This window comes from Phyllobates terribilis, unplaced genomic scaffold (assembly GCF_046119375.1).
Source record: "Phyllobates terribilis strain yellow unplaced genomic scaffold, ASM4611937v1 Scaffold_1__5_contigs__length_1240528914, whole genome shotgun sequence".
NCBI lineage: Eukaryota > Metazoa > Chordata > Amphibia > Anura > Dendrobatidae > Phyllobates > Phyllobates terribilis.
The window spans coordinates 810,760,600-810,785,059 of NW_027362761.1; the positions used below are offsets into that span (position 1 = coordinate 810,760,600).

Sequence of the window (24,460 nt, forward strand, 5' to 3'; positions counted from 1 at the left end):
TTAACGATTGTGGACCACTACTCCCGTTTCCTAGTGGTTGTACCAGTCAAGGACCAGACAGCGAGGACAGCTGCTAAAGCCTTTCAAGAGCACTTCTGTCGACCTCATGGCTATCCTAAGCAAGTCCTAACAGACCAAGGCCCAGCTTTTGAAGAGGACATATTTCAAGAATTCTGCAACCTGTACGGCTGTAAGAAAATTCGGACAACACCTTATCACCCGCAAACCAACGGTCTGTGTGAAAAGATGAACCAGGTGGTGATTGACTTGTTGAAAACCGTACCTCTGGAAGAGCACAACCAGTGGCCATAGAAGTTACCAGACTTGGTGGACCTGTACAATAACATTCCAGTGAATTCGACCAACTGTACCCCAGCCTACCTGATGCGGGCAAGACCGGGTAGACTTTCCATCGACCTGGACATGGGTGTCCTAATACCAGCAGCAGTACAGCCGGACACAGACTGGGACACTGAAAGACAGCTACAGTACCGTAAAGTCCAACAGTGTGTGGAAGAGAGTCTATTGCAAGCCAGACAGAAACAAGAGAAAGATTACAATCAGCAAGCCCCTGTCACTCCCTTGTCACTAGGAGAACAGGTGCTGAAAAGAAAGCGGAGAACTCATAAGCTGGATGACCAGTGAGAGGCTGAGCCGTATACCATCTTGCCCTCGCACTTTGATAACAGTAAGGTTTGCCTCATTACTAAAGATGAAGGGAGAACTTCTGTGGCTGTATCTAGAGACCACCTGAAAATGTGCCCGGATCAACTGTGTGACAGAGGTAAAGGTCAAGACACTCCTCATCAGATGGAAGTGGTTGAAGGGAAGGTCCGCACTGTATTAGGAGAATTTCCTCAGTCTTGTACTCAGGTAAACCAGGCAGTGGTAGTACCAGTCTTGACATTTCCACCGATGACTACACGAGAAACAACAGACACCTTTGGTCCTCGTGAAGACCAGTCGGCTTCAGAAACAGATGCCTCATCAGCAGCGGATCAGGAGAATCTACCCCCTGCTAGCGGCGAATCTGTCGTTCCCATGGTGAGTTAAAGAGGTCGTAGAAGACTACCAAGCCTACCTGTGCTACGTCATACTAACCGTAGTGTAGCCCAAAGTGAGCCTACCACACCAGCAGTAGACACCTCAGATCAAGAAAGGTCAACAGAACCACCAGTGTTACATAGATCGCAGCGTAGAACACTAGGTAAGACCCCAGTTTGTTACAAACATGGTTTATAGAGTATTAGAAGAGTTAGCAGATGTACATATTAAGTTAAAATGTTGAAAAACCTTGTGCCCAACCGGACTAAGTAGTGTAAGACTCAGTAATCACTACGTGTAAACTATCTACAGAGACTACTGTATGAACTTCTAAGCTAAATTGAATAAGTGTACATACTAACCTGTTAATGGACAATTGGGCCATAGGACTAGGTGTGGCCAGGACAATGAAAAAACCAAAAAAACAAAAGGGTGGTTCGCATCCAACCCTGGCCTCAAAAAACCGTCGGCGTGGCCAAAGAACCAGGTCAAACCATGGTCTGTGTGCCCTGTAGCCACGCCCAGGGACGAAGTTTGAGGTGGTTTGGGGCGGTTCCCACCAAGCTGCAAGGGAGATGCAGAAACGCTCAGGAAAAAATCCTGAGCATTTCTGCATCGTGGGCACATAGCCTTAATGATACTTGTGTTAGACCTAAATGATACATGAATGTGTTTCAAAACCATGATAAAGTCTCCCTGCTCTCCATGCCCAGCGGGTAGCGGACTAGTCAGGGCACACTGTCAATCATTTCTACCGCAAACTGGGATCCTGCCCACAGTGGCAGGACATGACATCCCAGCTTGTGTATGGAGAGCAGGGGGAAGAGAAGTACTTATTCTTTGCCTCCCTGCGCTCCCACTGCCCTAGGGACATCACACAAACCAGTGGTCATTACATGTAAGTGTAATTCTTTTTGACTATGTTGCCTATCTTTTTTGAACAAGGGAAAAGTGAATCCTATAGTATTTAAAAATACAGCTACGCAATCTGTGTATTTACCATTATGTATATGATACTACTGTTTGTATGGTTGTGCAAGTCCCTGCTCTGAGGGCAGAAGCCTCTGTACTATTACTAGTTTGTACAATTATCTATCTTAACTTTTTTTAAATAAAAAGTGTTTTTACCAGGCTATATATACTCTTTGGTTTTTGCCCTCCTATTGTGTGCCAGGTAATTGAGTTTTGCCCTAGTCTTGTAGGTATAGTATTAATGGGTACCATGCTATAGTTATGAAATGAGATGTATCAAGTCCTCTATCAAATTGTAGCAATACAGTATTGTTTGCTACATGATATCACTGAGCATCGGAAGTATGTTTCTCATAAAATCTTGTTCCACATAAAAATCTATGACAACCATATTACGGGCTGTGGGCTGTAGGTATAAAGGGAATAATTGAAAACATATCTTTTGAATTCAAGCTCAGATGCTTTTCTCTTTTTCTACTGGGATAAAACATTTTTCTATAAAAATTTAAAATGGGGAAATCTACTACCTTGTGGGGATATTAAAAGGATTCTCAGCTTTAGGCATCTTGCCATTTGAAATATTAAAATTTGTTTCTAAATAAATTTAGAATGAAACTTTATAGGGCACTGAGCTTCATTTTCAGATACAGATTTCAAGTGAGATTGATCTCAGCTTAGTATAGGAATTTCTTAAAGTGGGTTTAAACCAACTGCTAGGTTCTTTTAAACCATGGACAGCATGAATCAAACAATGGATGCGTTATTGGAGCCATGTATGTACTGCAGCGTTTCACAGAAAACGTAGTTTTTGAACGGCCGACGATGCGCCCTGGATTACTAATCCATTGCAGGACACCAGCAGCTTCTCCCTTTGACTGACAGGTCTCTTTGTCTGCAGAAACAAAGGGAAAGACCTGTCAGTCTAGGGGAGCGAGGCAGGAAAAAGCTCCTAGGGACTGGTCTTGGACTAGTCATTCGAGACACGCAGTACCCAGTCAGCTTTTGAAAGTATATACAGTATGCCCCGATTCATTAAGACCGCCGTTTCGTACGCCTCACTAGAAATGTTACTCCAGTCCATGCAAAACTCACAGAGAAATGTCCTTTTTTCTCTGGTATCACGGATGAAGAGTGGCAATACAAAAACATGTACAGCACATGGATGGCATCAGTGTACAGTCCGTGTCCTGTCCGTATTTAACATTGCAAAGGATAGGAAAAACTTTGTAATTTATTTATTTATCCATCAGTGGAAAATACTGATGACACACTGATGGGATAAAAAAGAAAATACGGACCATACACTGATGACGCACTGATCCAAAACAAAGATAACACAGATACCATTATTTTACGTACAGTGGGGAAAAAAACTGTTTAGTCAGCAGTGTGACTGTTTGAGGTTGCGGACAGGTGTCTTTTATACTGATAACAAGTTCAAACAGGTGCCAGAACTACAGGTAATGAGTGGAGGACAGAGGAGCCTCTTAAAGAAGAAGTTACAGGTCTGTGAGAGCCAGAAATCTTGCTTGTTTGTAATTGACCAAATACTTATTTTCCACCAAAATTTGAAAAAAATTTCTTTCCAAATCAGACAATGTGATTTTCAGGATTTGTTTTCTCATTTTGTCTCTCATAGTTGAGGTCTACGTATGATGTCAATTACAGGCCTCTCTCATCTTTTTAAGTGAGAGAACTTGCACAATTGGTGGCTGACTAAATACTTTTTTTCCCCAATGTACATATTTAAACATCGACATGTGAATGAGGCCTAAGACAATGAGCAGCGCTGCAGCACAACAGAGGGAAGCCAGCAGGAGATAGGAGTACTGGAAAACATCGCAGAAAGGTCATTCCCCTATCTTCATTCCACAGCATGTCAGGAGTGGATAAACCAACTGTCGCGAAGAAGAAGAGGTACTTCTAAGGTTCACAGAATAAAAATGTTTAATTTCCTGGTCTCCACAATGAATATATTCAGAGTGTTTTGCTTTTTGCATTTCTTTGTGGAATGGCATTTATATTTTAACCTCATAAATGCAAAATCACATACATGTGCAAGATTGCCAGGGTGACACCGTATGGAGAAGGCTCAGGAGCTAAGCTCTCCACATGCCTTAGATGCCAGCTATATTATACAACAAACTTATGTGTCTAGTCTAAGAGTTGAGCTAAGCTCCAATTGCTGCTGTTAACCATTTAAATCCGACTGCTGCTGTTAACCATTTAAATGCCTCCGTTAATCTCTGACAGAAGCGCTTAAATGGAACGAGCGACTTGATCGCAGCGCACCAATAGGTTAGCATGAAAACCAATCTGAGTAGGACCCCTATGCTGCCTTCTTGGTACTCATGTGAAGCTTAGCCACAGGCTGAACGCCATAGGGGACTCGAGATTTTCACTATATGCAGCAATACCGTGGTATTGCAGTGTACAATATAAACAGTCAAATTATCATAGGTTCAAGTTCCCTAAAGCGACTAATACATAAGGTAAAAAAATATATATATAAAAATACTAAAACAACAAAAATTTCAAATCACCCACTTTTTCCTCATTAAATGGAACCTGTCAGGCGATTCATGCTGCCTGCCCCATATGTACCAGAGAGAGAGAGAAACCTGTCAATCAGCATCAATGGCAATGCTGAACCAGTGTGGTCGCCGGGCCGGATTTAAAAGATATATTTTTTCTGAAACATCGGAGCATTTTAGAGAGTAACGTACAGTACAGACCAAAAGTTTGGACACACCTTCTCATTTAAAGATTTTTCTGTATTTTCATGACTATGAAAATTGTACATTCACACTGAAGGCATCAAAACTATGAATTAACACATGTGGAACTGTATACTTAACAAAAAAGTGTGAAACAACTGAAAATATGTCTTATATTCTAGGTTCTTCAAAGTAGCCACCTTTTGCTTTGATGACTGCTTTGCACACTCTTGGCATTCTCTTGATGAGCTTCAAGAGGTAGTCACTGGAAATGGTTTTCACTTCACAGGTGTGCCCTGTCAGGTTTAATAAGTGGGATTTCTTGCCTTATAAATGGGGTTAGGGCCATCAGTCGTGTTGTACAGAAGTCTGGTGGATACACAGCTGATAGCCCTACTGAATAGACTGTTAGAATTTGTATTATGGCAAGAAAAAAGCAGCTAAGTAAAGAAAAACGAGTGGCCATCATTACTTTAAGAAATGAAGGTCAGTCAGTGCGAAAAATTGGGAAAAAATTGAAAGTGTCCCCAAGTGCAGTTGCAAAAACCATCAAGCGCTACAAAGAAACTGGCTCACATGAGGACCGCCCCAGGAAAGGAAGACCAAGAGTCACCTCTGCTTCTGAGGATAAGTTTATCCGAGACACCAGCCTCAGAAATCGCAGGTTAACAGCAGCTCAGATTAGAGACCAGGTCAATGCCACACAGAGTTCTAGCAGCAGACACATCTCTTAAACAACTCTTAAGAGGAGACTTTGTGCAGCAGGCCTTCATGGTAAAATAGCTGCTAGGAAACCACTGCTAAGGACAGGCAACAAGCAGAAGAGACTTGTTTGGGCTAAAGAACACAACGAATGGACATTAGACCAGTGGAAATCTGTGCTTTGATCTGATGAGTCCAAATTTGAGATCTTTGGTTCCAACCACCGTGTCCTTGTGCGACGCAGAAAAGGTGAATGGATGGACTCTACATGCCTGGTTCCCACCGTGAAGCATGGAGGAGGAGGTGTGATGGTGTGGGGGTGCTTTGCTGGTGACACTGTTGGGGATTTATTCAAAATTGAAGGCATACTGAACCAGCATTGATACCACAGCATCTTGCAGCGGCATGCTATTCCATCCAGTTTGCGTTTAGTTGGACCATCATTTATTTTTCAACAGGACAATGACCCCAAACACACCTCCAGGCTGTGTAAGGGCTATTTGACCAAGAAGGAGAGTGATGGGGTGCTACGCCAGATGACCTGGCCTCCACAGTCACCAAACCTGAACCCAATCGAGATGGTTTGGGCTGCAGAGTGAAGGAAAAAGGGCCAACAAGTGCTAAGCATCTCTGGGAACTCCTTCAAGATTGTTGGAAGACCATTTCCGGTGACTACCTCTTGAAGCTCATCAAGATAATGCCAAGAGTGTGCAAAGCAGTCATCAAAGCAAAAGGTGGCTACTTTGAAGAACCTAGAATATAAGACATATTTTCAGTGGTTTCACACTTTTTTGTTAAGTATATAATTCCACATGTGTTAATTCATAGTTTTGATGCCTTCAGTGTGAATGTACAATTTTCATAGTCATGAAAATACAGAAAAATCTTTAAATGAGAAGGTGTGTCCAAACTTTTAGTCCGTACTGTACCTACCTGGCTGCAACTGTGTACCCAGGTTGAAATTCATGCTGCCCGCAGTTTGGGCAGCATACATTACCTGAAAATTCCCTTTAATCATTTAAGGTTCCATGTTATTTGGAGAGCCACACCGGGCAGATATTGACTATAGTACATCTGCCTTTAACAGCAAAAATTAGCACTACTACCGATTACTGCTCTTAAACTCTTAAATGCCATTGTCAATCACTGAAGGTGACATTAAAGTACTGCATCAGGCAGTCATTTGTTCGCATCAACCAACCCTCACGGTGAGAAAGTATGTTGCTATCACAGCTAGGATTGGTTGATCATCCTGTTCCTGTCATTTTATTCTGCTGTCATAGGAGATGAGGTGACTTTTACTAAACATGTATACATTTCATAAATAATACAACCGATCATATAATCACAGGTTCAAGTCCCCTAAGGGGAATAAAAAATAAACTAAAATGTACAAAAAAAAAGTTTTTAAAACTATTAAAAAAAATTCAAAACATAAAAATGTGATATACTCCCTTTCTCCTCAATTAAAAATAAAGAAATGTAAAAATAATACACATTTAGTATTGCAGCGTCCATAAAAGTTTGTTCTATCAAAATACAAAATTGTTTAATCAGTATTGTTAATATTGTAAAGAAAAAAACAAAATGTCAAAATTGCATTTTTTGTCGCTGCACTGCTTACAAAAAATGCAATAAACAGATCAAAACCCAGTATGTATGATATAAATAAAAACACTTATTTGCCACCAAAAAAAGCCTTCACACAGTTTAGTTGACAAAAAAGTCACTTGTCTTGGAAAATTGAAACAAAAAACTATTTTTTCTTTCACAAACTTCAGAATTTTTTTTCACTACTAAAATAGTTAAAAAAATATGTAAAGTGGCATTAACGTAATTATAATGACCTGGAATATAATGTTGTCAGTTCATTTTTACTGCACAATTAAAAATAAATCCCAAAAAAACAATGGGGAGTTTAATTTTATTTCACCATTTCCCAACACTTGGAATATCTTAACAATTTTCCCTTATTCTATATGGTAAAATTAATGGTGTTATTCAAAATCACAACTCGTCCCGAAAAAAAAGAGTCCTCATATGTCTATGTCGGTGAAAAAATTATGGCTGTGGGAAGAAGGAGTGGAAAATGAAAAAGCAAAATCAAAAATTGGCAGCGTTAATAAATAAAAAAAATTAACTTATTTGGTATCACTGTATCTGTAAAAGTCTCGTTCATCAACATGTAAAATGAAATAACCTGATCAGTAAATGCCGTAAAGAGAAAAAAAAAATGAAAACTGTGTTTTCTTGATCCCCGCTCTGCTCAATAAAAACCCATCAAAATGTTATACGTAACCCTCAGGCTATGTTTCCACGATTAATTTTTGGTGAGTTTTATACATTGCATATTTTCGCTGCATCAAAAATGCAGCGTTTTACAGTTCCAGCAAAGTGGATGGGATTTATAGAAATCTCTTTTTTTACTCAGCGTAAACGCCCCTGCGGTGCGTGTTTCAAATCAAAATGTCAATTTCTCTTGCGGGTACTCTGAGTTTTATGAGTTGCAATACATGCAGAAAATCCCAGGGCTGTGGAGTCGGTAAGCCAAACCTCGGACTCCAACTCCAACACCAACACCGACTCCTCAATTTCCGTGACACCGACTCCGACTCCTCAATTTCCATGACTCCAACTCTACGACTCCGACTCCCTCATACATGGCTCATGTTTAAGTGATAAATTTACTGTAGCACAGATTCATCTCAGCTAAAAGTCTAGACCCTTAGATCAGGAATAGGACAGATATTTATAAGACATTTCATAACTTTCCCAAATTCTTATGAAAAAATATTCCCCACAAACTGCATTGAACTACTGTACCCAATTTATTATATATTTTAGGAGTTGTGAAAGCAAAATATCAGGTAGGAAATATGAAAAACAAAGTAGCTTTATTTAAAGCATGGCACACCAAGAAGAGAGAAAAAAAGCAGCATCAAACATTCGATACAAATGCAATGAAAAAATGCAAGTAACCTAATTTACTTAATAGGTGTAGAAAATCTGCAACATCAAAAACTAACCAAAAGCTCATCGTGGTAACATAGCCTAATTGGTATCAATAAAACTGTCAGCTCACCATACAAAAAAAGGCCCTCACACAACTCAATCGATGGAAAAATAAAAATGTTACGGGTATCGGAAAATGGTGACACAAACCTAAATTTTTTTTTTACAAACTTCTGAATTTTTTTTCTCCACTTAAATGAAAGAAAATATTTATGGGAGTTTGGTTTAGCCATAGTCATACAAATCATAGAACAAGGGTCAATTCAGGTCACCGGTCCTGTGTTAGGGCTCATTCAGACGACTGTATTTTTGGTCCGATTATGATCCGACAAAACATCGGATCGCACTCGGACCAATGTTAGTTTATGGGGACACGCACATGTCCAATTTTTCCCTTGGACAGAGTTTGTCTGAGGAATAAATCGCAACAAGTACAATTTGCATCCGATATTCAGATTGCACTCGGCCATGCATGTCAATAAGTCCATGGAAAAAATCTGACCGCACTGGATGATATCCGAGTGCAGTCTGATTTTCTCGGACTGGCAGAATGGAGAAGATGGAGAATTTTTTTTTTCATTTCTCCTCATCAGAAAAAATCAGATCAGATCAGAGTGTGATTAGCATAATCGGACCAATTTTCTTAGATGAGAGAAAATACTGTCATGTGACCCTAGCTTTAGAGATTGGTATCCCAGAAAACTTCCAGGGTAGACAGTCTGTGCTCTGGGTGTGGTACATGAAGTATGCACTGGTCTGGCTTCCTGGTCAAATAGCTCATGTTGCTCCAAAGGGGGTATTCTTCCCCTTTGGACCATTGATAGCCATAATCATACAGATATGGAGAATTATTCTTCAGGGTGATTTTTATCACAGAATGAATGCTGCAAAAAGAAAACTCAAAAGACAGAAGACAAACAAAAAAAACAAAAGAGCCAAAATGAAAAAATCTCCCAGTCCTTAACCCTTAAAGGATACTATATACAGTGGGTATGGAAAGTATTCAGACCTCTTTAAATTTTTCACTCTTTGTTTCCTTGCAGCCATTTGGTAAATTCTAAAAAGTTCATTTTTTTTCTCATTAACGTACACTCTGCACCCCACCTTGACTGAAAAAAACAGAAATATAGAAATTTTTGCAAATTTATTAAAAAGGAAAAACTGAAATATCACATGGTCATAAGTATTCAGACCCTTTGCTCAGACACTCATATTTAAGTCACATGCTGTCCATTTCCTTGTGATCCTCTTTGAGATGGTTCTACTCCTTCATTGGAGTCCAGCTGAGTTTAATTAAACTGATAGGACTTGATTTGGAAAGGCACACACCTGTCTATATAAGACCTCACAGCTCACAGTGCATGTCAGACCAAATGAGAATCATGAGCTCAAAAGAACTGCGCAAAGAGCTCAGAGACAGAATTATGGCAAGGCACAGATCTGGCCAAGGTTACAAAAGAATTTCTGCATTACTCAAGGTTCATAAGAGCACACTGGCCTCCATATTCCTTAAGTGGAAGAAGTTTGGGACCACCATAAGTCTTCCTAGACCTGACCTTCCAGCCAAACTGAGCAATCGTGGGAGAAGAGCCTTGGCGAGAGAGGTAAAGAAGAACTCCAAGATCACTGTGGCTGAGCTCCAGAGATGCAGTAGGGGATTGGAGAAAGTTCCACAAAGTCAACTATCACTGCAGCCCTCCACCAGTTGGGCCTTTATGGCAGAGTGGCCTGACGGAAGCCTCTCCCCAGTGCAAGACATATGAAAGCCCACATAGAGTTTGCTCAAAAACACATGAAGGACTCCCAGACTATGAGAAATAAGATTCTCTGGTCTGATGAGACAAAGATAGAACTTTTTGGTGATAATTCTAAGCGGTATGTGTGGAGAAAACCAGGCACTGCATATCACCTGCCCAATACAATTCCAACAGTGAAACATGGTCGTGGCAGCATCATGCTATGGGAGTGTTTTTCAGCTGCAGGGACAGGACGACTGCTTGCAATTGAAGGAAACATGAATGCGGCCAAGTACGGAGATATCCTGGATGAAAACCTCTTCCAGAGTGCTCTGGACCTCAGACTTGGCCGAAAGTTCACCTTCCAACAAGACAATGACCCTATGCACACAGCTAAAATAACAAAGGAGTGGCTTCAGAACAACTCCTTGACCATTCTTGACTGGCCCAGCCAGAGCCCTGACCTAAACCCAATTGAGCATCTCTGGAGAGACCTGAAAATGGCTGTCCACCAAAATTCACCATCCAACCTGACGGAATTGGAGAGATCAGCAAGGAAGAATGGCAGAGGATCCCCAAATCCAGGTGTGACAAACTTGTTGCATCATTCCCAAGAAGACTCATGGCTGTACTAGCTCAAAAGGGTGCTTCTACTCAATACTAAGCAAAGGGTCTGAATACTTATGACCATGTGATATTACAGTTTTTCTTTTTTAATAAACTTGCAAAAATTTCTACATTTCTGTTTTTTTTCAGTCAAGATGGGGTGCAGAGTGCACTTTAATGAGAAAAAAATGAACGTTTTAGAATTTACCAAATGGTTGGAATGAAACAAAGAGTGAAACATTTAAAGGGGTCTGAATACTTTGCGTACCCACTGTAGTTCTCAGCAAGAGCAGCACAGATCAGATTCAAAGCAGTTATCTGGGACCTTGTTTTTTTTTTTGCAATGGGGTTAAGAGTTTACTGCCCTGCAATAATCTGTTCTGACTCAAAGCGGTCACGGACTACTCCTTCCGGTGATTCTTTTGATTCCGGTAATGTCACATTGACAGAGCAGTTCACTGCCGATGTCATGTTGATTGACAGCCAGCTGTCAATCAGCATGACTTTGAAAATTGACACCCCATTGAGGGAGCAGCCTGGAAGAGAAAGCTGCTTTGTTGAAGTGAGGTCAAATTAGGGCAGAGAATCGCCGCCTTAGCCATCCAAAATCATTTTTGGGCAAAACAGGCAGATAGTTAGTAACTACCTGTCAGTAAGTGCTTAGGATAACCCCTTTAAACTTTAAGTTATTGTCTAAGTTGCTGCTTAAACCCTACAAAAAGTTATGTTATCCACTTCCAACTTCCTATTCAATGGAAAGTGCAACCTTCTGCAATACAATATGCAGGAAGAGTACGATTCACTCCACCTTTCTTTCAACCTGCAGCTACTATTTAGACTTCAATCTAGTATATGACCACATTATTTTAGTAAGTAAAATTGTAATATTTGTAATTTTATACAAAACCTGATGCTGTAATTACGGGCTTCACATTAATTATACACTTGTGCACATTCATTGCAAACATCTATCACTTTCAGATTAATATTAATTAAAAACATTAATACTTGTAAGCCTGTTCTACCATTTTCTTCTATGTGATACTAATATATTGTAGATTGTGTTAATAAAATCTAACAAATTATTGATTTTCATAATGAATCTTGGCTGCATAATACATTATGTCTGAGATGGAAGCAATTTATAAGTTAGTTCGTTATAAAGTTAATTGTACAAGCTAAGTAACTAGACTGAATCAATAGCTTGAAGAACCACCTACAGCAATGATTTAACCCCTTTACCCCCGAGCCTGTCTTCACCTTCCTGACCAGGCCAAATTTTACAATTCTGACCAGTGTTAATTTATGAGCTAATACCTCTGGAAAGCTTCCACGTATCCCTGTGATTCCGAGACTGTTTTTTAGTGAAACATTGTACTTTATGATCGTGGTAAACATTGGTCGATATTTTTTATATTTATTTGTGAAAATATCAGGATTTTGGCAAAAATGTTGCAATTTTCAAACTCTTAATTGTTATGCCCTTAAACCAGATAGTTATACCACCCAAAAAAGCTAATAAATAACATTTATCACGTCTACTTTACATCAGCGTCAGTTTTGAAATATAACTTTTTTTTGTTAGGAAGTTAGAAGGGTTAAAAATTATCAGCAATTTTCATATTTCAACATAATTTACAAAACCATTTTTTTAGGGACCACATCACATTTGAAGTGACTTTGAGGGGCCTATATCACAGAAAATACCCAAAAGTGTCACTATTCTAATAACTTCACAACTCAAAGTGCTCAAAACCACATTTAAGAAGTTTATTAACTCTTCGCAGTAATTAAAGCAATGAGGAATAAAAAAAATAAAATTTTATTTTTTCCCACAAAAATGTTGCTTTAGCCCCAAATTTGGCATTTTCATAAGGGTAACAGGAGAAAATGGAACATACAATTTGTTCTGCAATCTCTCCTGAGTACGCCGATCACCCATATGTGGTGGAAAATTACTGTTTGGCACACAGTGGAACTCGGAAGAGAAGGAGCCCCATTTCACTTTTGGAGAGCAAAATTGGCTTGAATAGATAGCGGACACCATGTCCCGTTTGAAGAGCCCTTAATGTGCCTAAACAGTGGAAACCCCCCACAAGTGACCCCTCTTGAGGAATTCATCTAGGGGTGTACTGAGCATTTTTAAGCCTCAGGCAATTCACATAATTGTATAACATTGGGATGAGTCAATAGAAAATTACCATTTTTTCACTAAAATGTTGGTTTGGCCCCAAGTCCCCAATTTTTTAATTTTCAAAAGAATAATAGGAGAAATTGAAAGATATAATTTATCACACCATTTCTCCTGAGTACGACAGTACACGATATGTGGTCATGTTGAGGGAGGGCAGCAATGACCCTTCACGGTTGACCAAGTGAGTGTCAAATTATTATGTTACAAGGTTGATTGCGCAATCCAATAGAAAACCAGACGGAGGCAAAGCTCTGTATGGGGGGATTCAAAGAATCTCTAACCCCGTTTATTTCTACTTAGCATTTTATATTGTTTTGAGTTTATCAATGGCCAATCATCTACAGCCATACTACAAGCTTGAACCAATGTTAGTACAATTATTACGGAAATACACATATGGTCATATTATCGTTAGTTCGGTGTACGATGGAAAGTTACAAGGTTACACATCCCGGTTCAGACTAGCTAGATAACAGGAGCAAGGTGTCTCATAGAATGTTCCTGAGAGAAAAGGTTAGTGTGGGAAAGTTGCATGTGAATCAAGAGGAAAGAAGGAAAGAATGTATGTTATGCAAAGAGTATAATAACATGATTTTGAAGCAGGCAGACAAAATGGAGTTGCCATAGCATGAATATCAATATGTCCTTTACAGTCAAAAAGAATATTGGAGTTCAGATGTTGCTGGAATGGTTTGAGGGTGCCATGTCAGAGCCCCTGAGATGTGAGAACAGCAGAACCCCCCAGAAATGACCCCCCCATTTTACAAACTATGAATTAATCTAGGGGTGCAGTGAGCATGTTGACACCACATGTGCATCACATAATTTTATACCATTGGGCGGTGAAGAAAGAATAATTAAATTTTTACCACTAAAATGTTGTTTTAGCCCAAATTTTTTTATTTTTATAGGCGCTAATAGTAAAAAATGAACCTCACAGTTTGTTTTACAATTTCCCCTGAGTGCGCTAATACCCTACAAGTAATCCGGGAACTACTTCCCAGGCACAGTGCACAGCTCAGAAGAAAGGAGCGCCATATTATAGTGCAGATTTTACTGTTATGGTGTACGTGTGCCATGACCCTCTGGGAGTGCCCATGAGGTGCTAGAACAGTATATCCCTTATAAGTGACCCTATTTTACAAACTACACCTCTCAATTAATTAATCTAAGGGTGCAGTGCTCATATTGACACCACAGGTTTGTCACAGAATTTTAAACCATTGGGTAGTGAAGAAAAAATAATTACATTTTTACCACAACAATTTTGGTTTAGCCCCAGATTTTACATTTTCATAAGGGGAAGTAAGTAAAAATAGCACCAAAATTTGTTACACAATTTTTGCTAAACGTGGAAATGCCTCATATATAGCTGTACAGTACTGCTTAGCCACACGGGGAGATCTTGGATGGATGGAGCGTTATTTGACTCCTGGCGCACAGATTTTCCTAGAATAGTTTGCGGACTACATATGCAGAGCCCCAAAGTGCTAGAAAAGCAGAATCCCCCCTCAAGTGACCCAATTTTGGAAATTTTACCCCTCTGGGAATTTATCTACAGGAGTAGTGATGATTTTGACTCCATGGGTCAATTCCAGAAACAAGCAGCAGTGGATGTTGCTGATTCAAAATTGCAAATCTGCCATTGTAGTGTCAAGTATATTGTAGTGCCCAGTACAATATGCCCAGCTCGTGCTTCTGAAGACATGCACTTGCGGGGTCTCATTGCTACAGAAATGCCAAACATGTGGACGCTAAGTGTGGTTTAGGCACACTGGGACGGGGGCTGGGAGCATTTGGATTTGGATGCTCAGAATTCGCTGGATTTATTTTGGGTTGCGAGGAGCCGTTTCACTTTTCCAGAGGCTTTGTTTTACCAGGAACGTGGAAGCACCTATATTTCCTTTAACAGGTGACAGACCTGAGTGGGGACTTGCTTTTTTTGTGGATTGACTTAAAGCTTTTATTGGGAACATTTTACATAACATTTTGGATCACATTTATCCTGCGCTCTACACTGAGCACTCACACCGTGGTTTCCAGCTAAATTTCTGAATGACTTAATTCAGACGAAAACCCGAGGAATCCATTCACTATAAAGAGACAGCAGTTACTCTGGACTCCATCTGGATTCTGTTCAAAGGTGTCCTTCTTTTCATAACTGCACAAAATCGTGGCCTGACCGCGCGTCTGTGCACGCTTAAAAAGATGGGACACTGCCGGATCATAGGCCAGACAGCGTCCACAGTGCCTCCATCTGCTTCATTATAGGGAATCTTCTGCCAGGGGTTCTGTCTGAATCATGTATTTCAGATATTTACATAGAAACCCGGGTGTAAGTGCTCACAGTAGAGTGCAGGATGAATGTGAGCCAAGCCTGACTGTGATTTTTTGGGAGGCAAAATGAACAAATCAATAGTAGGTCAAAAATTAGTCTTATTTATTTTTTACGCCGTTTCTCATGCGGCATAAGTGATTAGACAACGTTATTGTTCGGGTCGGTGTAATTACAGTGATACAGATTTATATTGTTTTTTTATGTTTGGCCGCTGACGCGTTTTTTTGTGTTACCAAATTTAAGAGCTATAATTTTTCTATATTTCTGCCAACAGAGTCATGGGGAGGGATTGTTTTTAGCAGGACGAGTTGACGTTGTTATTGGCACCATTTTCGGGCACATACCATTTTTTGAAAACTTTCTATTGCAAATTTTGGGAGGCAGAATGAACAAAAACAACCAATGCAAGAATAGTTTTTTGGGTGGTGGGGGGTTTATGCCGTTCCGCGTGTGGTAAAATTGATAAGACAGCTTTATTCTTCAGGTCAGTACAATTACAGTGATACTACATTTATATAATTTTTTTATGTTTTGTCGCTTTAACACAAGAAAATGAAGGAGAAAGACCAGCAACACTGTCCTTTTAAATATAGTGTGCTCAAGGAAGCAACTCTTGGTCCAGACTAATAGAAGTAGAAACCTCAGCACCACGAAAAAGAAAATGGGACTGTAGGTCTTGCTGCAATGTTATTTATTTTGATCCGGCAAGGAGTCAAAACAGATATGGTCCAACACTTCAACCGGGAACGGTCTTTGTCAAGGACATCTTTTCCAGAGTCTTTGGGAAGTCTTATATTTCCAGTGACAGACCTGAGAGGGGGCTGGTTTTGTGCAGGATAAGTTAAGGTTTTCATTGGTAACATTTTGGGGTACATAACATTTTTTGATCATTTCCAGTATAAGGCTGGGATCACATTTTTGTGTTCTATGCTGAGCACTTATGTCGGAATTTCCATGTAAATCCCACAAAAACTAGATTCAGCCGAAACCACTGATGGAACCACTCACTATAATGAGGCAGATGGAGACACCTTGGACTCTGTTTGCCATCCGGTTCCGGTGGCATCCATCTTTTTAGGCGTGCACAGAATGGTGGTCGACAATACTTTTGTGCTAAAAAAAAACTAAAATGATGGGTTATTGCAGAAACAGAGACCAGACGGAGTCCAAAGTGACTCCATCTGCCTCATTAGTGGTTCCATTGGTTTTTTTTGTTTGAATCACGATTTTTTGGATTTACACGGAAACCCCAACGTAAGTGCTCAGCAGAGAGCGTAAGATAAATGCGAACTGAGCTTAAGACAACTGACAGACAACTGTATAAGACAACTGAGCTGACAGACAACTGTATAACTCGTGCAAGGATCGCATGGCAATCCTAGTAGTGGCTATCTGCTCTCCTGACCTGATACATCACGCTGTCATGCTCAGGTCAGGAAAGGTGTCGGGCCAGTCTGTGCAGTGCGATGCGATCATTGCAGAAGTTATACAGCTATCTGTTTGTGCCCTTATTCCGATTTTTGGGAGGCAGAATGAATAAATAGACAGCAGTGCAAGAACAGTTATTTTTATTTTTGTGCGGTTCACGTGTTCTACAAGTGATAAGACAGTTTTATTTTTCGGGTCGTTGCGTTTACAGTATTACCAGATTCATATAGCTTTTTTTTATGGTTTGCTGCTATAACACAGTAAAAAGTTTTTTTTATAAAAAATAGGTTTTTTTTTGCCATATTCTGAAAGCTGTAACTTTTTTATTTTTTTGGCGAACAGAGCTGTATGAGAGCTTATTTTTTGGGGAACGAGTTGGAGATTTTTTTGGTACCATTTTACGGCACATAACATTTTTGATCACTTTTTATTCAGATTTTTTAGATGCATAGAGAACAAAAACCAGCAATTCAATTTTTTATTTTTTTGTGCAGTTTATCATGCAGTAAAAGTGATAAGACCAATTTATTCTTCAGGTCAGAGCGATTGCAGCGATTCCAGAGTTATATTGTTTTTTTATGCTTTGCTACTTTTACAGAATAAAAACAATATTTTACCAAAATGTATTTGTTTTTGCATTGTCATATTCTGAGAGCTGTAACTTTTTTATATTTTTTCCAAATGAGCCATATTAAGTCTTGTTTTTTGCATGATGGTTTGGCATTTTCATTTAAACCATTTTTTTTATATAGGTCTTTTTGATCGGTTTTTATAAAACAATTTGTGTTTCAATATGAAGAAAAAGAGACATTTTTTGGCATGTTTTTTAGTTATTTTTTACAGTGTTCGCTGTATGGAATAAATAAAGCACCAGTTTTATATATCAGTTTGTTCCGGACATGGCGATCCCAATTATGTGTACGTTTTTTTTATTTTCATTTTAACGAAAAACGCTGTGTTTTTAGTGGTGAATTACTTTTCGTTATTTGCACATTTTTGTGTTTTTTTTTTACCTTTTTACACATTCTATGTATTTTTTTTTACTTTTTTTCACTTAGTCCCACTGTTCGACATGTATAATTTTTACTCTGATCGTTGTTCTCATGCATTGCAGTACTGCAGTGCATGAGACCTGTCAGTGATTCATTGACGGAGCTTGTGAGACCCTGCGAATAGATGGATCTCACAGGCCAGATGACCTTGGGATACCATGGCAACGATCGGCTCCCACAATTACGATCAAGGGGGTCTTTTAACCCCCTTTTAATTACTTAGATAATGCTGTCGTGATTGACAGCGGTATTTAAGGGGTTAGTTGGCCTCGATCAACTCCAAAACTGTCCGGGCCCATACAGCAGGGTGTCAGCTGTCATGTACCCGTGGGAATTACGCCCATGGAGGGAGCTATTCACTTATTCCTGACAGAGGTGAATAATAAGGCCTCTTAACGGCCGCCCTTTCAGTGCATATTGGCGGTCGTTAAGGGGTTAAGATGCACTTTTGCAAACTTTAACTATGCTGCCATTTAATTTATAGTAAGACTTTCTCCTGGCAGTCCTTCCTGACATGAACTGTAACATTTAAAATGCAGAGGCCTTTAAAGTCTGATCTGTAGCTCTTGGGATTTTGCAATTTCTGAGCATTGAACTGAATGACCTTCGGATGAATTTGCATGGATGTCCATTCCTGGGAAGATTGTGAAGCGTCTTGATTATTTTCCACTTGTGAATCATTCTCACTGTAAAAGGATGGTCTCCAAATTATTTGGAAATTACCTTATGACCCATCCCAGAATAATGGTGAACAACAATTGCTCCTGTAAGATCATTGCTGATGTCTTTCTTCCTTGACATTGTCTTAACACATGCTTAAATTCTCAAGACCCGCAAAGTGCCAAAATGTATGCTTTTATGGAGGTGGTCACACTTGCTGATGAACAATTACTCAAGGGCATTTGATTGGCAGCACCTGACTGCTACTTACCTTCTTAATTCTTATGGAAGTAATAAGGGTGTAATACATTTTTCTCACACTGCTGATGCATTTTGGTCTAGTTCTTGTTAAATATTTGTTTACACAGTGTAATTTTTTCATGTGTTGGTATTCATCTGACATTGTATTTACTAATTTTAGGACCTTCTATGAGCCCTATGTATTTCTCTTATTATGTCCTGATACATTTATTCATAGAATTCTAACAGAGCACTTAGTATTTCTCATGACTGCATATATACAGCTCTGCCTGGTTACCAATCAAAGGAACATGCTGCTTATCGATCAGATGATCAACATGCACCATGTACCCTTCATTGGTTACCAGGAGCAGCTCTGCACATTTGTCCATGAGTGTGCATTGATTGTATTGCAACTCAGTCTCATTTACATGAATTGGACTGATCAGCAATGAGATGCAGTACCGATACAGCCATGGGGGGAAGAAGTTTGATCAGAGTGTGATCTCAGTATGCTCCAATTCTCTCGGATGAGGAAAAGATGGAGAAAAAAAATTCTCCATCTTCTCCATTGTGTCAGTCTGTGGAAATCGGACTGCACTCAGATGTCATCTGAGTTCAGTCCGATGGGTTCCACTGTATCTTGATTTGCATGGCCAAGTACGATCCGAATATCGCATCAAACTCGGCCATGCATCGATTTTTTTTCCTCTGACATGTACATAGTTCCGTACAATACCATTGGTCTGAGTGCGAGCCCTAAGGATAGGTCAAAACTATTGTAGTCCCAGAAGGCTCTTTTAAATCAAATTATGCAACTAAAATTAAATGTTTATTATTGAACTAAAAATAAATATAGGAAACATTCTTTTTAAAAGCTATAATTACCCAAATGACTGCTTTGCAATATGCTTATATGGTCACATTTGCTTTGGTTTGCCAAAGAATGAAAGTTATCCGGAACCCACAAAAAGTTTTGCATTTTCTTCTCTAATTATCAGTCAACTTTAGTCAGGTTACAGTTCATTACTCTGCAATAATTTCCTTAGGCAAAAAAATCACATGGTGTGTAACTTTCATTGCAATATAACATTGACAGTCTCACAAATGAAATTAGGAAACTGTGAAATGAAAGAGTGAATATTTTGGAAGGAAAAATGGAAATACAAATTCATACGGTACCTTGTTTTACCTGTAAGGAACACACACCTGACAAAAGGCAATTTTTACATCCAGGGTAGGTTCACTGCAGTTGTACAAGAAATGTCGGCTCATAAATACCTACAATGGAAAATGTAAAAAAATAATTAGTTTAATAAATCTAGAAATATGCAGCCAATCACAATGTTCTTCAAACTTTATTACTGTATTTAGCTCACAAGTTATTTGTAAATTTCAATATTGCATATTCTCTTGTACTAGCAATAACCAAATTTAGAGGATCCTCATGAACCCTTTAAAAGTTCTTGAGAATTCCCTACGTTAAAGATATTTGCGGAGGTAGACAAATATTTCCTTACTTCTAGGCTATTGTGATCTTGTGGCCAAGTTGTTACCTCTTTTGCTTCCCCCCATTCCAAGTATCACATGAGCAGACTGTTGCGGCAACAGTCTTCTGGAGCACTGTACACTTGGCCAGGTTGGTTTCATGATAAACTAGGGTTCGACATGACCTTACGTGGAGTTAGGCTGTCCTATATCATCTAATCTAATATATAAGTCAATACACTTTGGCGGGTTTTGGCAAATCTAATATAAATCTCATTTGTACTGATACTACTGTACATTATATAAAGAATGAGTTAAGATTAGTCACTGTCAATCTAGACCAGTGTTTCCCAAACCCCATCCTCACGGCCCCCCACAGGTCATGTTTTCAGGATCTCTTTAGTATTGCACAGGTGAGAGAATTCCTGATGGCTTGATGATACTTCAATCACCTGTGTAATACTAAGGAGATCCTGAAAACATGACCTGTGGGGGGCCGTGAGGATGGGGTTTGGGAAACACTGATCTAGACCATACGTGTCAAGCACCAGCCCATTGGCCAAATCTGGCATGCAGGGTGGTTATGTTTGGCCTGCGACACCAGAACCGCCACCGCCACCTATGTGGGGCCATTATTCTGTAAGTAGGACTATGTGGGGTCCATTATACTGTATGGAGGACTATGTGGGGCCATTATTCTGTATGGAGGTCTATGTGGGACCCATTATACTGTATGGAGGACTATGTGGGGCCCCATTATTCTGTATGGAGGACTATGTGGGGCCATTATTCTGTAAGTAGGACTATGTGGGGTCCATTATACTGTATGGAGGACTATGTGGTGCCCATTATTCTGTATGGAGGATTATGTGGTGCCCATTATTCTGTATGGAGGACTATGTGGGGCCCATTATTCCGTATGGAGGACTATGTGGGGCCCAGTATACTGTGTACTGGTTGGCCCGTGACTTTGTCCAAGTTTTTCATTTTGGCCCTCTGTGTGTTTCAGTTTGACATCCCTGAGCTAGACACTATGGGCTCAAGACCTTAACAGAACACTAAAAGCAAAAACATTCTTCCCCTAAATTTCTTCTTTGCTTACATACTATCTGAAATTACAATTTGGGACAAATTGCGATTTTTCTCTACCTGTCCAGGTGAGCCTTCTTTACTCTATGGTTCACACACCTTAGACAATCTAAGAGTCTGGTTGAAAGGTAATTGGCTGTAGAAAAGAGCCCTTCCCTCTGTTCTGTAAAAGACCACTCTTAATCGTAGGCCCCTTTTAGCACTCTATTGGCTGGAAAATGAAACGGGTCAGGAAAGGGTTGGCCCAGATTAGAAAAAAAAAGATCTGTTATGTTGAGGAAACCGCGCCACATCTGTACATGGGTTGAGTCTAGTATAGCAGCTCAGCACATATGTCTGATGTTAGAAAATCCCTTTAGTGTGTGCTGGGGTCAAGTTTTCTTTAAGGGGAACTGTCACCAGGTTTTTGCCACCTAAAAAAAGAGCAGCATAATGTAGAGACAGAGACCCTGTTTCCAGTGATGTGTCACTTATTGGGCTACTTGCTGTAGTTTTGATAAAATCACTGCTTCACCAGTAGATTATCACTAAATGACTTGTAAAGTTGCTTCCTTCTAGTTCTCCATATTCATAAGCTCTGTATAGCCCTGCCCCCACCACCGATTGGTAGCTTTCTGCCTATGTACAGTGTACACAGAAACCCACCATTAAGTGGTGTGATTGTATAGAGTTCAGTATGTAGAGAATTAACCGATCTGAAGCAGATAAAACAGTGATTTTCTAAAAAACACCATGCAGCCTAGCAAGTGATACATCACTGAAATAATGCTATCTGCCCCCTATATCATGCTGCTTTCAGATGAGGTATCAAAACCTGGTAACAGATTACTGATTATAGATTCCTTTAAAGGGATTGAGAGGAAGTTAAATGTTGTCCCCTGAATAGCTAATAAGTAACATATTTTGTAAAACAATTATTGCTGTATTATGTTGGAACAATAAACTTTGGTTTGAATTTGTAATAAACTTATGTAAAATGTCCATTTGGGGTTGGTGACATGCCATACCATCTGAAGACACAGAATGCAAATCAATTTTACTACATCAAGTCTACCATTTAGCGAGTGGCAATTCTTCAGTCTCCGCAAGCTGGCATTATGCCAGGAATGGAAATTGTCACTTTTTTAACCTCTGTACTGAAATAAATTAAACATTCAGCTGGGGATTTGCTTCTTCCTGAGCCTTTATTAGATTTTCAGGAGCAGAGATTGCAGATAGAGCAGGAAAAATAAATTGATCTTTTCTATGAGGGCTATGTTTCACATTCATGGTAGATTTATTGGAAATTGTGGTCCCTATTGGTGGTCAAATAATAGAGTTTTCCTTTCAAGAAATTGTAGTTCATTGAACTTTTGAATTGTTCTTTGTGGGTAATATACAGTATGTGGCTTCTACTTTCTGCTTTCCTATACTGACGGCACAATAGACAGCAGATAAGGAAAGTGACAATTCATAATTCAAAATGATGTTCCTCTCTAATGAAGACTTAGGGTATATTTGATATTTTAAGTTGGAAATATATATTTTCTTCCTCAAGATATGATATATACTATACACACATTACATACCGCATACCAGATACTACATGAGTATGCATTTACTTAGCAGTTATACAACCCATAGTTTTTATTGGATGTATCAATCACAAAAATAAAAAACAGAAGATAGAAATGCGGCTAATTTTGCACTTCAGAATGAAGCATATTTTTAATTTCATTACCTTTTTTATCATTTTTATTCACCGATGTTGCTGTGTGAGGTTTTGTTTTTAGCATTTTTGTTATCTAAAAATTTGATTTTTATTTATGTTTATAGTTTTATTCTGCTATTGTTTTTCATGCTTTCATATTAACGTACATCTTTCTTTGAAAGTCCCCAGGTATGGTTTTTGACTAGTCGTAACAATTAATGGAAGACTAATAAGCTTATGCCTTAGCACTTAAGTTTTTATTCTAAATAATCATGTATATATATTTTTGTATACTTTTTTTTAGCAAAACTTTATTATATTTTGTTTAACTTTTACTTTGAAAATGATTTTTTTTTTTAAATATGATGTGTTGGAGTACTTATCTATTCTAGCTGCATGTAAAATGTATATAAGACACCGGTACAGCATTGGGGACCTATTTCAGGCCCAAGGTTGTGCCTTAGGGCTCATACCCATATGTGTGGAAAAAAACGTTCCGATATCTGGACACAAAAGAAAACTCCAATACATCACTAGTATTATATTGCACCACCTCTGGCTTTAATAGCAGCTTGCAGTCTCTGAGGCATGGACTTAATGAGTGACAAACAGTACTCTTCATCAATCTGGCTCCAACTTTCTCTGATTGCTGTTGCCAGATCAGCTTTGCAGGTTGGAGCCTCGTCATGGACCATTTTCTTCATCTTCCACCAAAGATTTTCAATTGGATTGAGATCCGGACTATTTGCAGGCCATGACACTGACCTTATGTGTCTTCTTTCAAGGAATGTTTTCACAGTTTTTGCTCTATGGCAGGATGCATTATCATCTTGAAAAATGATGTCATCATCCCCAAACATCCTTTCAATTGATGGGATAAGAAAACTGTCCAAAATATCAATGTAAACTTGGGTATTTATTGAAGATGTAATGACAGCCATCTCCCCAGTGCCTTTGCCTTGCAGCCCCATATGCAGCCCCCACATGCAGCCCCATATCATCAATGACTATGGAAATTTGCATGTTCTCTTCATGCAGTCATCTTTATAAATCTCATTGGAACGGCACCAAACAAAAGTTCCAGCATCATCACCTTGCCCAATGCAGATTCGCAATTCATCACTGAATATCACTTTCATCCAGTCATCCACAGTCCACGATTGCTTTTCCTTAGCCCATTGTAACCTTATTTTCTTCTGTTTAGGTGTTAATGATGGCTTATGTTTAGCTTTTCTGTATTTAAATCCCATTTCCTTTAGGCGGTTTCTTACAGTTCGGTTACAGACATTGACTCCAGTTTCCTCCCATTCGTTCCTCATTTGTTTTGTTGTGCATTTCCTGTTTTGGAGACATATTGCTTTAAGTTTCCGGTCTTGACGCTTTGATGTCTTCCTTGGTCTACCAGTATGTTTGCCTTTAATAACCTTCCCTGTCTGTATTTGTTCCAGATTTTAGACACAGCTGACTGTGAACAACCAACATCTTTTGCAAC

At 39.3% G+C, this 24,460-nt stretch overlaps 1 protein-coding gene across 8 annotated transcripts in view; it reads right to left on the reverse strand.

The window, feature by feature from the left end:
• MAPK10 (mitogen-activated protein kinase 10) overlaps positions 1–24,460 on the reverse strand; it is a 367,762-nt gene that overhangs the window by 190,532 nt on the left and 152,770 nt on the right. For 7 of the 8 annotated variants that reach the window (XM_073637131.1, XM_073637130.1, XM_073637129.1 and 4 more), the window contains one exon: positions 19,911–19,982. In XM_073637131.1, the coding sequence (XP_073493232.1) occupies positions 19,911–19,982 (72 nt within the window). Of the gene's footprint in view, positions 1–19,883; positions 19,983–24,460 lie in introns of all 8 variants that reach the window. The other variant, XM_073637136.1, reaches the window with a different exon arrangement.